At 47.8% G+C, this 16,359-nt stretch overlaps 2 protein-coding genes and 1 long non-coding RNA gene across 4 annotated transcripts in view; 1 reads left to right on the top strand and 2 right to left on the bottom strand.

Annotated features, from left to right (window-relative positions):
* Nucleotides 1-87: 87 nt before the first annotated feature.
* LOC135243859 (uncharacterized) overlaps nt 88-16,359 on the top strand; it is a 25,567-nt gene continuing 9,295 nt past the window's right edge. The window contains exon 1 of the long non-coding RNA XR_010326814.1: nt 88-723. This is a non-coding gene — a long non-coding RNA (uncharacterized LOC135243859). The remainder of the gene's footprint in view (nt 724-16,359) is intronic.
* st6galnac2 (ST6 (alpha-N-acetyl-neuraminyl-2,3-beta-galactosyl-1,3)-N-acetylgalactosaminide alpha-2,6-sialyltransferase 2) lies at nt 3,517-11,901 on the bottom strand. The gene is made up of 9 exons (XM_064315562.1): nt 11,501-11,901; nt 8,957-9,035; nt 8,321-8,492; nt 6,736-6,898; nt 5,910-6,048; nt 5,524-5,627; nt 5,082-5,165; nt 4,568-4,667; nt 3,517-4,246 (listed from the first exon to the last, which is right to left on the bottom strand). The coding sequence occupies exons 1-9, from the start codon at nt 11,623-11,625 to the stop codon at nt 4,067-4,069; spliced, it is 1,146 nt and encodes a 381-aa protein (XP_064171632.1). The 5' UTR covers nt 11,626-11,901; the 3' UTR covers nt 3,517-4,066.
* LOC135243851 (matrix-remodeling-associated protein 7-like) overlaps nt 14,506-16,359 on the bottom strand; it is a 24,556-nt gene continuing 22,702 nt past the window's right edge. For both annotated transcript variants that reach the window (XM_064315935.1, XM_064315934.1), the window contains exon 4: nt 14,506-15,861. In XM_064315935.1, coding sequence (XP_064172005.1) covers nt 15,747-15,861 — 115 coding nt within the window. In that variant the 3' untranslated portion in view covers nt 14,506-15,746. The remainder of the gene's footprint in view (nt 15,862-16,359) is intronic.

Here is a 16,359-nt window from a genome sequence, read left to right as displayed (position 1 = left end):
TGCCGAAAATAAGGTCTGTAGTTAACGTATGTCGAAGGGAGTTTCGCGTTTTGTTCTACGAGATAAATTGTTCACGGTAATATCTCAACCGTGAATTTAGAAGCTGTTATGTGCTTTAAAAAAGCTTCTAACAAGTTGCTCTGTTGAAACTACACCGGTTGTCACGTGCAGGCGGGCAAACTTGAGTGGCGGTTGCTAGAGAGCAACCATTGTTGTAGTTTTAATATAGCAACGTACTTTTTGAAAGCACATAACAGCTTCGAAATCCACGGTGGTGGTATTAATGGGTAGAATTTATCTCGTAGAACAAAACGTTGAGCTCTCTTAGGCTTACGTTCACCACATACCTTGAAATCCCTATGGAAAAAATGCTTTGGAAATCTGTCAAGGGAACCCGTGGCTCAAAAAAGCGAACTTACTTGCGGGTTTTAGGACTACAAATTGTAAACATCTGTGGATCATTTTCAATAGCATCTTCCCTAATCGACCTTTTACGCATAAGCGTCAGTGACGTGGACGTCTGATCAATGCCACTGACTCCACGACGTGAATTTTCTACCCATGAAATGTCTGTGCCAAGAGTAATTAACAATTAACTTATCCACGATAGAGACGACAAGTTAGCGCGACGTAGGCCTGACATACTGCAAACGTAAAGTTGAGTAAAAAAAGTGGAAGGACATCACATTTTGTGAGACACCTGGTCCACGTGCATCCTGAGAGGTAAGTCAGTTTGGATTTAAATTGTGACTTAGCCAGACAACTTAGCCAAACACAGCAACGGTCCATAACCTTGATAAATCAATTTTGTGTTGTTTTATAAACGTGTTCACGTTGCTAAAGCTCGAACAATCCGCTCGCCAGCAAGCATTTCAACTGTAGTAGACACTGCAACCGACCAACATGGCCGCCTTAAAATCTTGAGTTAGGCGAGCTGAATATCTGTTGTCCTCCTAACTCAAGGTTTTAAGGCAGACAGGCTGCTCTTTATTTTAAGTAGAGCCACCTTGAAATATATATATATATATATATATATATATATATATATATATATATATATATATATATATATATATATATATATATATATATATATATTTTTTTTTTTTACCACCAGTGAATTTATTTCCACTGATCAATGCAAGTTTGTTGATTAAAACATTGTGTTAGTCTTCAATACCTTCTCGTATGCGAAAATGTCCTAGGCTAAAGTGGAGTTTAAATGTGATGTAGGCCGTACTGTAGTAACGACTCTAAAAATGCGGGAGAAACAGGCCTACTCTTAAGGCTAGTTCAGATCAATGGTTCGCTACGAGACTAAACCGTTTTAGAATGTTGCAGAGAAAATTGCAGCGGTGTGAACTGGTTAGTTGCAGAGCGTCTGAAGCCGTTGCCTGGGGTCTCAAAAGACCCGCCTTGTCAAACGGCCAAGTGCAGTTTTAGAACGTTTGCAGTCAGACGTGTTGGAATTTTGCAAGTTGCATCCAGTCTCGTTGCGAATCAGTGATCTGAACTGGCCTTAAGAGTAGACCTGTTTCTCCCGCATTCCTTCAACTAATTCAAAATAAATATACATTGCTGTAAAACTGCTGAAATTATTCAGCAAGTTTATTTCCACTATAAACGATTGCCATTTCACACTTCCATATGACACATCTGTTTAGAATGACCACATTCTCTTCACATGGCAAGACGGAAAAACACAGGGCTAAATTACTTGAAATAATTTAGGAAGCATTGGGTAGCAGCATTGGTTTGGAATACAGTATGTTTAATTTTGGTTAGGTAAGATAGCCAATATTGTTTATTGTAACTTGGCGTAATTTTGATATCAGTACTTTTAATGGCCGGTATAGATTTTGCATGTGTGATTGACTTGTAGTCCTTTGTACGTGTGTGTAACTTGGCATTTTTGTACATTGAAAACATGTTTTCTTCATTTCTTTTTGCAATGTGTTTGTTCTGAGAAAGTGATAAGACTAATGCATATAAATGTAGACTATGAGAAGTATGCATACACATGCATACATGCAAACACGTATACATCATAGCCAGTCCCGGATGTAGACAGGTGTGATTGGGAGGCAGAGTGAGATTTTGGGGGGGCCAAGTTTATCACAGAATTTGTGATGAGTACCGCTGCAGACCTGGGTGTAAAAATGCGAAGTAGCCCTTTAAGAAACGGTTGTGGATTACGATTATCCTTGTATGGATTTTTACAGTCTGATCAGCGTGTAGCGTTTAGCACTTTGGCTTTGCTATATCCATAAAGCAGTGGCTGTGACAGTGTAGCCCGAGTGAACACTGGCTCTTCCATGAGCGTCAGCGCTCATTTCTCTCTGTTGCAGAAGATTGACGTATTACACACGGCCTACACCACTGACTTAGTTTGTCCTTTTGCATCTCATATTTTTAAAAAATCAACAATGACGAGGTTTTATTAAAGCCCCCACTGGTCTTTCTGCGTTGTTATAATGTAAGTTTCTCTTGGGACTTTTACAACTAAAACAATTATAGTTTCGTTTTAAATTGCACACACGTATTCCACTTGTATTGAGAGCATTATGCAGTCAAATAATTACAAAAGAGAGATTATTTGGATTTGTTTGCCATTTCTCTTCTGCAACCTGAAATTTGAATGTGACATTATTGACAGTGAGAGCCGGGAGCTGTTAAATGTGATTTTTTTTTTTCATCCCCAACTTCTGGACTCAGACTTGATAACTGGTGTAGATGTAGACTGGGTTCCTGGTGACTGAACTGATTGGTGAACACCAGGGGGCAGGGCAGGGAACCGCGAGAGTGCAAGCGCGTGAGGCCAACATCTGAGCCAGCGGGTTACCTGGGAGACGCTGCCCGCTATATGCCCACGGCTCTGAGCCAGCGGGTTACCTGGGAGACGCTGCCCGCTAGTCTGGACTAGCGTGAGAGCGGGGGGGGAGTCTGGAATAGAGCGAGAGCTCAGTTTGTGTCAGCAGTCCGACTGCGGGCTCTGCCGGGTGGAGCGGCGTTTGTGTGGCACTGATAAACGAACGGAGATGCTCCTCCTCCTCCTCGTCCTACACCTGCACCTGCACCTGCACCTGCGGGAGAGACAAAGCTCCCGGCGATCAAAGTTGGCTGGCTGTTGCCATGGCTACCCCGCTGAGGGCAGGCACACAGCGCTGCAGTCTGTTTTGAGCTGAAACGGATGCGTTGCACACAGATACAGCAGCGGTGCAGAACAGCAGGTCGCCGCACATCAGCCGGCCCGAAGGCCAGTCCGGTGCTCCTCAGATATAGGGCACTATAAGACTGCAGAGGGAAGAAGTCTGAGGCTCACAGATGCAAAATAAGCCCTTTAATGGTGCAAAATAAAACTGTTGTGTTTCAACACTACTGTGTCTTCATCAGAGTCATTACAGGGCTTATCTTGCATCAGTGTGCTCCAGATTTCTGCCTTCTGCAATCTTACAGCAGCAATAGTCAGACAAACAGGACTCTGTGGGGATTATAATGCTGACCCAGAGCAGCGGGTGAATGTGCTTCAAAGGATTTTATTAACCAAAAGCTTAACAGAAATCTCAAACACTGCTATATATTAGCGGTCAGTACAAAAACAACCCTGTCCATTTGGAATGATTGTACATTTTAACACAAATTAGAGAGAAATTACTAACGGAGTGAAGTATATCAGCAGGTTTTTACCAGTGTACAAAGTACAGAAGTTTTAAAAAGAGTCAAACTCTCTCAGTCACTCTCTCACTCACTCAGTCACTCTCTCAGTTAATCTGTCTCTCACCTGAGATTCTGCTACAGTTCAGGTGTGTCAGTGCCCTGGGAGCGCTAGCAAGCCTCTGGCTGTCAGTAGCGTGCATTCTCCGTGTGCCCAAAATCTACCTTCCATGTTAAGGAAAATCCAGAATGTTCCCAGACCTGACAAAACTCAAACGGAGAGGTGCTGCTTGCCCGTTCCTCGTGTGTGAGGAGTGGTTCTCCTGGATTAGGCTCGGAAACAGAATGATTGTCACTGCGTCTGGGGTCTCTGTGAGAGGCACCCCCTCCCCCAACGCAATCCCAGCATGCCTCACGCTCCCAACGGCCTCTTGTACAGCCACATGACCTTCTGGGTGTGCAGCTGCTCCCACACCCGCCCCTCCATCTGCATGTCGTGGTTGACGTAGAAGATGAGGGGCTTCTTCACCCTGTCGAAGTAGTGATCGGAGAAGGCCCCGTAGTTGTCCGTGATGAAGCCGTACGCCGACACCTGGGCGGGGAGAAGCAGAGAGCCTTTCAGTCTCCCGCTCGGTTCCTCAGACGGCTGAGGCATGCGCACAGAGAAAGGGCAAAGGACATGGGACACTTTGCATGAAACAATGGTCAATCAAACTATCACACCATGAGTACATTTAACAAAATACAGTCAGAAAAATTGCTGAACAGCCAGAATAGTGCGTAACGTCAAGCAGGCATGGTATCTCTTGTAGAGGTTGCCCATCGTTGAGTTAGTCTGGCACCAGAATACCCCACAGGAAGCTGTAAAGCAGTCGACAGGAAGTTGTGAGCTGCAGAGGTGGCCGGTACTCACCTGGTCACATGTATGCAGGGCGGTGAATAGTATCAGCGCACCTGTGCTGGGCATGTACAGGTGACTGTACTTCTTCCTCAAGAGCGGAGATTTTAGAAACCTAAACGACATCACCCCAGAACATCATGACCACACACTTTCACCATTCCAACGTGCCATTATGAAACTGCGCTGGCATTTCAACAGCATCTCTTAAATGCTTTTTCCGTGTTCTTCCTCCAGTTTGGGATAGCCAATCATGGTCATGCTGCAGTGGCTCCGTTATGGACACTGGACAGCTCAGACAAGCGTGTACCTTCCTGTGTGATGTGTGTGTGATGTGTGTTACCAAAGTCTTATCACACTGGCAGGATCTGTAAACCAGGCACCAAAAATGGCCTATTTTCACATCTGATTATTTTATGAAAGTGGTGTTGTGTAGTTTTTTCTGTTGGGGCTTCTCCAGAAAAAGTGGGTTCTCAAAGGAGCAGGCGACCCAAAAAATAATTAAGAACCAAACAAGCGGTGATCCTACCTTTCTTTGATATACCTGACAAAGTCCGGGTGAAGCATCTTAAACTTGTCAACAGAGGACTTCTGACCAAAATATTTGGATGGCCTGATTGACAGATAATAGGACAGGGTAAAAAACCAAAATGGAACTTTATTCTGGTTCATACATTCTAAAACAAAGTATAAATGAGCAGGGTTGTAGTCACAGTTTGCAAAGGCCTGTAGGATGCAAGGTTAACAGTGACCCCTACAGGACATTTACAGTATTTTCTTATCCTAGGTTCATGGCTAGAGACACTGTAAAAATGTGTCCCACAAGGGTCAGAGAAATCAGTTCCAGCTGAGTATCCCCAACCGGATCTTTTACAAAAAGGAAGAATTATGAAACGCAGTGGAAACAATAGTGGCTAAATACCCTCTGTCAGAACTATTCAGAGACGGCTACTCTCCATTGGTGTACTCACACGTCTCCTTTGTCGTGGTCTGAGGGAACAGGAATACCTCTGATGGCGGCGGACAGAAGGAGGTAGTCTCGGGTGTTAGCGGGAATGAAGATGTAGTGAACGCCCTGTGGGAAGGACACACAGCAGGAGGTAGTCTCGGGCGTTAGCGGGAATGAATATGCTGTTAACGCTGTGTGGGAGGGGGCCAGAGCAGGAGGTAATGGATGTTAGCGGAAATGAAGATGCAGTGAATACTCTGTGTGATGTCATGGTTTAGAGGTGGGGTTAGGGATGCATAACACAGTCCCGCAGGCCCCCGCGAGGCTCCGACGGCCCGCACCCTGTCACGTTCACACAGGCCGTGTGGCGAGAGCCACGGTTCGAGGGAAGCTTTCCCCCTGGCTTACCTGCCCCTGGGGGACCCTGGTGAACCCCACGGCCCGGTATGCGGCCAGCGAGTTCTTCAGGGTGTTGGCGGTAAAGCCGTAGAAGGAGGTTTTGGTGCCCACGTCCTCTTCGAAGCCCTTGGTCACGGCCCCGTTCACCCTGAAAGGGTGGATAAGCCACCAGAGGATAAAAGCCTGCACATCACCGGGAGCTACTGCGTCCGTGTGCTGTAAATTATTTGTGAGTTTCCGCACAAGATAAGGTTTTATGATGGTGCACACCTGCCAACACACGGGAGCAGTGTGCGGCAGTTATTGGTTAGGCATGTTTTAATTGTTGGATATTTGTTTGGAAAATCGCTCTGGGGGTGATCAGTGCCTGTTGTCGTTGTCGTTGCATAATTATCCTTTGTTGTGCGGACAGTCATTAATGCTAATTGGAATGGCTGTCAGGCATCAGGATGTAGGTATAGATAGATAGATAGATAGAATTTTTATTGAACCCAGTGGGGTAGTTTGTCCTCTGCATTTGACCCATCCTAGTTACTTAGGAGCAGTGGGCAGTTACAGTGCAGCGCCCGGGGACCAACTCCAGCTCTGAGGCCAGTGCCTTGGTCAAGGGCACCTGCAGGAGCGCACCTAACATGCATGTCTTTGAGTGTGGGAGGAAACCAGAGTACCCGGAGTAAACCCACGCGAACACGGGGAGAACATGCAAACTCCACGCAGAGAGGATCCGGTCGGACCCAGATTCAAACCCCTAGTTGTGTCTGTGAAAGCAGGCCTGCTCGCACTGTAAGCATCCAATGAGAGGGATGTCGTCATGGAAATGGGGGCGGGGCTGCACCTGAAGACGAACTGGTGGGCGTCGATGGCTTTGCCCTGGCGGGAGCCCTTCAGGATTCCGCCGTTGCCCACGACAGCGCAGCGCACGCACCCCCTCTGCTCGCCGCGGTCGAACAGCTGCCCGTCCCGCGGCTCGCTAAGAAGGGCCAGAGTCGAGTTCACCACTTACACACCGCGCGTACACACACCGCGCGCACACACACCGCGCGCACACACACCGCGCACGCACACACACACACGCACCGCGCACGCACGCACACACGTGCACACACACACACCGTGCGTACACACACACACACACACACACACATACACACACACACCGCGCACGCACGCGCACACACACACACACACTCACACACGCACATATACACACGCACACACCGCGCACACACACACACATATACACACGCACACACACACGCGCACACGCACACATGCACACACACACACACGCACACACCGCACACACACACACCGTGCGTACACACACACACACACACACACATATACACACACACACCGCGCACGCACGCGCACACACGACACACCCACACACACACACACACGCACACACAACACCGCACACACGCACGCACGCACCACGCGCACACACGCACACACACGCGACACCACACCCGCAAGCACACAGCCACACACACACGCCACACACACACACACCCACGCACACACACACCGCACGCACACACGCACAACGCACACACACACACACACCACACACCCCCACACAGCACACACACACACACACACACACACACACCGCGCACACACACACACAAATACACACCCACACACACACACACACCGCGCACACACGCACGCACACACGCACATATACACACACACACACACCGCGCGCACGCACACACACGCGCACGCACACACACGCGCACACACGCGCACGCACACACGCACACACATATACACACACAAACATGAGAGCACATAAGCACACAAATAAACATATATACAGGCAAGGATGCGGTCTAGTTGAAATGTCTTACTATACTTTAGAAAGTTTAACATACCTTCACATTCATTAAAAAAGCATTGCTTTCCCAAACGGCACACTTACCCAGTGAGTGCGAAAGAGATTTAAAACATGAGACCTGCGCTATTCTGAATTTTGAAAATCTTAAAACTGCACATTAAACACTGTCGGGAGCGGGGGGGGGGTGTGTGTCAGGAGGGGGGGGTTACCGTCCCAGGGCAGTGTCAGGGGGGTGTGTGTCAGGAGGGGGGGGGGGGTTACCATCCCAGGGCAGTGTCAGGGGGGTGTGTGTCAGGAGGGGGGGAGGTTGCCGTCCCAGGGCAGTGTCAGGGGGTGTGTGTCAGGGGGGGGGAGGTTGCGTCCCAGGGCAGTGTCAGGGGGTGTGTGTCAGGAGGGGGGAGGTTGCCGTCCCAGGGCAGTGTCAGGGGGTGTGTGTCAGGGGGGGGGGGGGGAGGTTGCCGTCCCAGGGCAGTGTCAGGGGGTGTGTGTCAGGAGGGGGGGAGGTTGCCGTCCCAGGGCAGTGTCAGGGGAGTGTGTGTGGAGGGGGGGGGTTACAGCAGGAGGGGGGGGTTACCGTCCCAGGCCAGGCCCTTCCAGCCGTAAGGGCCCGGGTCCTGCTGCAGGCGCTGCCACTCCTGGGGGTTGAGGAGCCCCGCCCACTGCAGCACCGGCACGGAGAAGTTGAAGACCTGACCCAGCGCCGGGTCCCGCTGGGCCACCTCTCTGAGGGAGCACGGCCTCGCCCACTACAGGGACACAGCAGCCAATCACACACTGAGACATGGGAGCCAATCACAGACTGAGACAAGGGAGCCAATCACAGACTGAGACATGGGAGCCAATCACAGACTGAGACAAGGGAACCAATCGCAGACTGAGACAAGGGAGCCAATCGCAGACTGAGACATGGGAGCCAATCACAGACCGAGACCCAGGAGCCAATCACAGACCGAGACATGGGAGCCAATCACAGACTGAGACAAGGGAGCCAATCACACACTGAGACATGAGAGCCAATCACAGACTGAGACATGGAAGCCAATCACAGACTGAGATACAGGAGCCTGCGGAGGCAGCAAACTGTTCTTTTTATGTTCAGATCGGAACACAGGCTCTCATCGGGGAAAATCCCCTGTTAATGCACATCCAGCCTTTCTGAGTCAATACAAAGAGGGGACTTTCCCTTCATCTTACTCTTGCTCTTACCCACCTCATCCTCTGAGGGCGCTGTGGTGTTCTTCCCATTCTCCTCTAAAGGGGGGAGGCTGCTTCCAGTCACTTTCAGAGGTCTGAAATGACATTAAAAGCGGTTATGATGTCACTCCAGGATGATTCCCCACCTGCAAAATGTATTTCCTTTTTTACTTTTATTTTTCTGTAGCAGACAAGATTGCAAACGGAACACAACATGATCACCAGCAGAGGGCAGAAAACCAGATAAATACTTCACCTGATCTGTATTTAGAGGTCTACTGTTTTATTTATTAATTTACTTATTTTAAGTGTTGTGTTCTGTCCTGAATAAGGGCTGGTGAAAGCAGGTGAATATATATATATATGTATATATAAACTATGCGTATATGTGGAACAGCAAAGAGATTGTAGCCCAAAGGAACCCGTTGGCCATGGTGGCTATGCAAGTCAGTGTTTACTTTCCCAGAATTCTGTGCTCTCAGCGTGTGTGTTCAGGCTGGTGTGCAGGCGCTATATGATCTGTGTTCAGGCTGGTGTGCAGGCGTTGTATGATCTGTGTTCAGGGCCTGTGTTCAGGCGCTGTATGATCTGTGTTCAGGGCCTGTGTTCAGGCTGGCGTACAGGCGCTGTATGATCTGTGTTCAGGGCATGTGTACAGGCTGGTGTGCAGGCGCTGTATGATCTGTGTTCAGGGCCTGTGTTCAGGCTGGTGTGTACGTGCTGTGTGATCTGTGTTCAGGGCCTGTGTTCAGGCTGGTGTGCAGGCGCTGTATGATCTGTGTTGAGATCTTATCTCTGGCTTTTTCGCTGCCCCAGCCCAGTTCCCAAAAACCTTTAACATTACCCAACTGCTTCAGACCCAGGCCTTGTTTCCACAACAACGAGGGACTGACTGGGCAGCCTGAGGTTTCCGTTAACTTTAACCTCCTTTTTTTTCTGATGCAAGTTCACCACTGAAGCACCAGAGCTAGTTAGACTACGCTAACAGAGAACCAAAGTGACTACATCCACAACGAAGCAATCGCTAACTAGTTTACAAGGTGGACAGGTGTAGGTGATGATACTGTGTCTGTTGTCACTGCATTGGTGCATAGTAGCACCAGCAAAAAGAGATGGTTGACAAAATGATTAACAAACATTTTGTTCCTTTTATTATTATGTCAGGCCATTTTTCCATGTCATTTTACCAATCCCAACTACTGTGATTATGTGGGGTAATATTCTGTCCGATCTGATTATATTTTCAGATGTATGTTACCACTTGGACGTTAGCAGGCTAGCTAGAGGTGACAAAGGGAAACTGATCAGAGTATAAGTTTATGTCACAGGTAAAGGGTTGTGCCAGAGGTGGATAACAAAGTTACTTGTACAGCTGGTCTAGCCTGTGGAGGAAATCCAGTAAAACCTGTCCCCGTCCCTCTACAATGACAGTGAACTGCACAGCTGGTTTGGGACAGACTTGTGGCATGTATAAACTGGTTTTGGGTCAGGAATACACAATTGTAAGTTATAAAACATAACCAGAGGAAACGCGTAACTGAGGAAAAGTGGAGTTCTTGCACATCACGGTTTAATGCACTGTTTGGCTTTATTATAAAAACAAACAGACCCAAACTGACACTTAACGCCTACTCCGACAGGAGTAACAGCTGCAGGTACTGTACGGCTTGAATAGCCTTGAACACGCCTGCGGACAGCGGACATCTTCTTTGATAATGACAGAAAGTGTCAATTACAGACAGGCAGAGCAAGAGGATAATCTGCATGTATGTCCATTGGTTTTAGAGATTTCGGGAGTTTTCTTCCTTTAAAATATGCGTAAAATGTGCACGATGTCTGAATTTGCGCGTCTGTTCTTTTTATGGAATGCGGAGCTAGTCTGGTCATGCCCTCGCTGTGGAGCTTCTGAAGCTTAATCAGGTTCTCTATTTCAGACAAGTTTTTAAAAGGCTTCACCGTGAGAGGGAAATTCGTCAAATTATACCATAATCATTAATTGTTTAAATACTGCATTGAATCATAAGTTTAATAAGAGATGTAAACAGTGTGCGTTTTGAAACGTATTTTACGCCCGTAACACCTGTAACAGCGCCGCGTCTACAGTAGGCTATGATTGATGTGCGTTAAGTACGTTCTGTATATAATATATATATATATATATATATATATATATATATATATATATATATATATATATATATTCTGTACAGAATATCCCTCGTTTATGGCGGTAAAGTCTCAAGAAATAAGCAGTGCACCCGAACTGAAAACCCAATACCTGGTTTGTTTCAAACGAACTGGCTTACACTTTTTCAAAAGTTGGCAAACTCACTTTCGATAGCAGGCGCTATACTGGGCGCTATACTGGACAGAACGATAGCTCAGAGATTGATGATACATTGTCAGGTAACCAGAAAACGTAACGTAGGTAGTAGCCAACATTTTCCCTTGACTAGATTCACCAGCTAATCAGAAGTAATGTGACATGCTTTTAGTAACTTTGAGGGCGAGAACTGTACAAGTGAGAGAAAATTCATGTTACGCGATAGACTGCATTTACCTTCCCAGGATCACGCGATCGCCACTGTGTATGAAATCCAAGTCATAGTGTCCGTAGATAAAGGCGGTTATGGTAAAACACGCTATCCCCAATAGAAAAGCGAACTTCCATGTGCACGTTCTCATGCTCGCGGGAGAGAGAAAACAAAACCATGAATACAAATGGAATCAGCCTCGCGCATCAGCCTCCTCCAGGTGTTTGTCAAGTTTGCCGGGGGATAAATTAATGAACGATACAAAACAAAAAGAAACGAAAAACAAACAAACAAAAAAGTGCGAAATCAGCTTAAATCCTCGACCCTCCCGTCGGAGGGTAGCCGTTTGTTTTTCTTCTCTTCACTGGCGCTCCCTAGAGAAAGAGAAGAGGTGTGGAGACGAGGACAAGAGGGCTGGCTTCAAGTACAGTAGTAAGAAAATACCAACCCCATGCTCCACACATGCCGCGGATTGACACACAGCAAGTATTTAAGTGTGAAATGAAGTGTGATGAGCAATTTTGTGGTAGCACTTTAAATAATAAAAGTATTTTAAAATCCAAAACCAAAAAGAAAAAAACAAACAAAAAAACATGCTGTATTATTGCTCAATGGCTGTACTCGTAATTAAAAATAATGGCAATCGGGCGTGTAATCACTCTCCTTTGTGTCGGTGCGTCCTGCCTCCCCTGGCTCGAGGGAACACATTCCTCTACCCACACCTGTGGAGGTGCGAGGAGGTGTGTACCTTACTCACGGAGGTGGAAACTAGCCCGTAGCCATGTTACCTTGGCCTGCATGGCTTGCACGTATATATGACATTACATGGTAGTTTTTTTTATGGTTAACAGATAAAATATCCATTCATATCTGTGAAAGAGAAACACGACACTTTCTTTTCCAGTATGTATCATATTTTCTTACAAATATTGCTGATGGAAGAACTGCTGGTGACCAAAAATCACCTTATTAATCTGTTATAAAACAGGCTTCATTAGGGGACATTAGGGGAGTTATTAACCTGTTATAACACACTTCATTAGGGGATAAGCCTGATAATTAGGTGCGGCGTGTCACCAGGGGCCTCTGGGTAAAATGGGCCCCTGACTGCAGCTGCTCTCCACTGGCTGGCGAACACATGCTAACAGACAGCCGCAGCGGCGTGTCACCAGGGGGCCTCTGGGTAAAATGGGCCCCTGACTGCAGGTACTGTGAGCTGCAGCTAGCTGGGGCCACCTCTGCATGTTTAGTCTGTAGCACGGGTCTTTGTGTTCTGTTACATGTGACTATAGAACAAACTCAAAGGTGCAATGCTCCTCTTAAGTGACAGGTTTATGTAATGTACCTGACTTTCGGGTACCAGTGAGGGGAGAGTCACAAAATTAAGTGGGTGGGCACTTCCTGTGTTTGAGTTTTTCGGATTCTTTTCTTGACTGTGAATGCACCAACGACCCTGAGAAAGTCATTGCTGGTGTGAAGACGTTATATGCCTTTGATATAAAAATAGCTCTTTTAATTTCTTTTTGTGCATTGTGAACTTTTTTCTTTTGGTGCTTTGAACTTATATGACAGCTGCTTTCAGATGTGCAAATAGTAGGTTTATATTTCACAAATTCACCAGTATACGGCATCAAAAGTGCTCTTAAAGTTCTTTAAAAATATTAGCTGAACAGCGACTGAAATGTTTCACAAGCAAGGTCAGCTTGTCCGGAATGAGCCGGTTAACTCTGCGACCGTGAGAAGCGTGGATTGTGTGCCCCCCCCCCCGGTTCCCGGAACAATCGCACAGAAAAGCCGCAGCGCGCACGGGGGGTCCGAGGGGGCAATTTCATAGACTTGCAGATGGAGTGAAAGACCCTTTTTTATCAGGATGAAAGGAATGAAAGAACCTCAAAGAGAGAGAGAGAGAAACCTCAGGAGTTACCTAGCAACGGGAATGACTCAGCGCGCGGGTTTTTAATTGGTCCTTGAGCCGAAAGGCAGGGTCCTGCTGCCAAACGGGGCCTGGCCGTCCGCGCAGACCGCACACAGGCCCAGAACCAAGGAGCCAAGGAGACGAATGTGGGGTCCTGAGGAATGCCCCCCCCCCCCCACACACACACACACACACACACACACACACACACACACACACACACACACACACACACACACACACACACACACACACACACACACACACACACACACACACACACACACACACACACACACACACACACACACACCATAGGGCGGGCACGGTGGCATAGTGGTTAGCACTGTTGCCTTGCAAGAAGGAGGTTACGGGTTCGAATCCGGGTCCGACCGGACCGGATCCTCTCTGCGTGGAGTTTGCATGTTCTCCCCGTGTTCGCGTGGGTTTACTCCGGGTACTCCAGTATCCTCCCACACTCAAAGACATGCATGTTAGGTGCGCTCCTGCAGGTGCCCTGGCCTCAGAACTGGAGTTGGTCCCCGGGCGCTGCACTGTGGCTGCCCACTGCTCCTAAGTAACTAGGATGGGTCAAATGCAGAGGACAAATTACCCCACGGGGTTCAATAAAAAGTATATCTTATATCTCTCTTATATCCTACCACACCTCCCCCCCCACCACACACACCCCACAGACCCCACACCCCCCCCACACACACACAGACCCCACACCCCCTTTCACACACCCGCCCACACACACCACACCCCCCCCTCCCCCACACCCCACCCCCACACACATCCCACCTTCCCCCCTCCCCCACACACAAACCCCACACCCCCCCTCACACCATGTCCAGCTCTCCACCCTAGTGCACTTACACACACACCATGTCTGGCTCACCACCATAGTGCACTTACACACACACAAACCCCATCTCCAGCTCCTGTCTGCAGTTTGCCTGAGGCTTGGCTGTAGTTGTACCGAACCCCAGGATCTAGTGGGGCTGTGCACTTTGTCAGTTATTTTTATTTTGTTTTTTAAAAGTGATGAGTTTTCCGATGCATACAACAAGCAGATCCATATAAATTCTCCAGACTGAATTATGCAAACACTCATTCCACATTAAGGGAGTTTATTTCCATATTCCACAGTGTCGCATGTGAACGAGCACCAGACATAATTTCTGAAATGATAGATCACCATAGCCACATGGATACATTAAAACACGGTGGCTTCTGTGAACTTAACATATTTGGATAACCCCCTCCAGGTTACATAAATTACCATGTGTAAACAGTGCCGCTTTTATGTGGGAACACAGGCATGATTGACAGGAGGACAGGAATAAATGGGATGGGTGTGTCCAGGGAGGTAGAGAGCTGGGTGTAGGCCATAAGCACAGTTTGTAAAGGGCTTATCTGTCTCCTGGCTCTACAGTTACAGTACAAAGACCGTGTTACTGCATCTCTGTGTTCCTAACAGTAACACTGCTGTTCTGCACTGCTGCGTGTGGCTCTGGGTAAGAGCGTCTGCCTGCTGTTTGTAATGAAGTGAATGGTTTTGTAACACCGTGCCAATGGCACAGTATCTACGGTGGACTGCCAGGTGCCCCACAGGACCACCGGTGATTGCCCTTCAACGCTCACAGTCATTTCAGTTGCTAATAGAAAAAGTAACAATAAAGAGCCTCTCGAAAAGCACTGAAGGAACGACACTACTTCCTCGTTCGTCTTCCGTCTTCCGCATTTCAGCCTGTGTTTGATATCAGAGTATCTGTAGTTCTTGCACAATTCACCATGGAAACAAACTGATCACCCACTCCTCAGTTATGATATGGAAAGGAATAATTAGCTAACAGTACACCATATAAACCATGCCTAGCTGCCACAGCCGTGTTATGTGAACCAAGGGCTTAGAAGGCTGAGGAAAGTTGATTCCCAGGTTACCAAGATGCCAGTCCAAGACGTTAAGAACTCTGAGTGCCATTTGTTGGCAATCTCGTAATCGTTGTCGATTCTCAACCAAATTTACTGCGTGGGGCATTAAAATCTCTCACCAGGGTCGTCATTTAATTAGAAATTGTGTAGAAGGTATTGCTGTGAAGGTATTGCCGTGAAACCTGTGCTCTTCTGCTTGCACCTGGGCCTCTGATGACTCCAAACCGTAATCTGAGCTGTTCTAAACTGGACAAGATCACATCTGTTTTTCACATTCAGTCCATTATGTCATCTGGCTCGTCGCCATGGAGAGCAGTCCAAATAAGGAGAGGGGAGCTGTCCCAATGAGAACACAGCTGAGACAGGAGGACAGTCAGCCCCCCCCCCCCCCCTTGCAGTCTGTCTGGGGGCTCCCCTCTCTAAATGGAGTACAGTTTCAGCTGCTCCTCCACGTCCCCCTCAGTCACCTCGCCGAATGTCTCCTGGTTTTCCCTCAGTAGCTGAAAGATTGCAGCCAGCTGCTCCTGCTGCACCCTGAAACGCACACAAGAGCACCCCCTGAAACATCACATGCATAACCCCTGAAACACACACAAGAGCACCCCCTGAAACACATCACATGCATAACCCCTGAAACACACACAAGAGCACCCCCTGAAACACATCACACACATAACCCCTGAAACACACACAAGACCCCCCCCCCCCCAAACCACAACACACACACAACCCCTGAAACACACACGCAAGTCCATCCCATCAAAACTGCGCATGACAAAAAAATTAAAACATTTATCACTCAAGAGACTTCCCCATAGAAAAACCGAACCAATTAAACACTAAGCTTTCACTCATTGTGGGGTTGATCAAGTCTGACGTACAGTACTGTATATGTGTACATGCCTGACGTCTGTGCTAACCCTCATACGTGCAGTCAGTGAGGAGCATGGTGCTGCCGGGGTACCTGTGCTAAGGGGTCACACCTGTGCGCTGGGAACCCAAAGAGAATGGTCCCTGAAATGTGCCTCTAAT

The sequence above is a fragment of the Anguilla rostrata genome, chromosome 17 (assembly GCF_018555375.3).
Source record: "Anguilla rostrata isolate EN2019 chromosome 17, ASM1855537v3, whole genome shotgun sequence".
NCBI lineage: Eukaryota > Metazoa > Chordata > Actinopteri > Anguilliformes > Anguillidae > Anguilla > Anguilla rostrata.
The sequence above is the reverse complement of the archived record's forward strand: the minus strand, read 5'-3'. Positions and strand labels throughout refer to the sequence as shown.

Excerpts from the sequence above, each read along its gene's own strand:
- st6galnac2 (XM_064315562.1), bottom strand. The coding sequence starts at position 11,625 with ATGAGAACGTGCACATGGAAGTTCGCTTTTCTATTGGGGATAGCGTGT. Across the intron at positions 6,049-6,735 it reads GCCCACCAGTTCGTCTTCAG|GGTGAACGGGGCCGTGACCA; the intron begins GTGCAGCCCCGC and ends CCACCCTTTCAG. Across the intron at positions 5,166-5,523 it reads GACCACGACAAAGGAGACGT|GCCATCCAAATATTTTGGTC; the intron begins GTGAGTACACCA and ends TCTGTCAATCAG.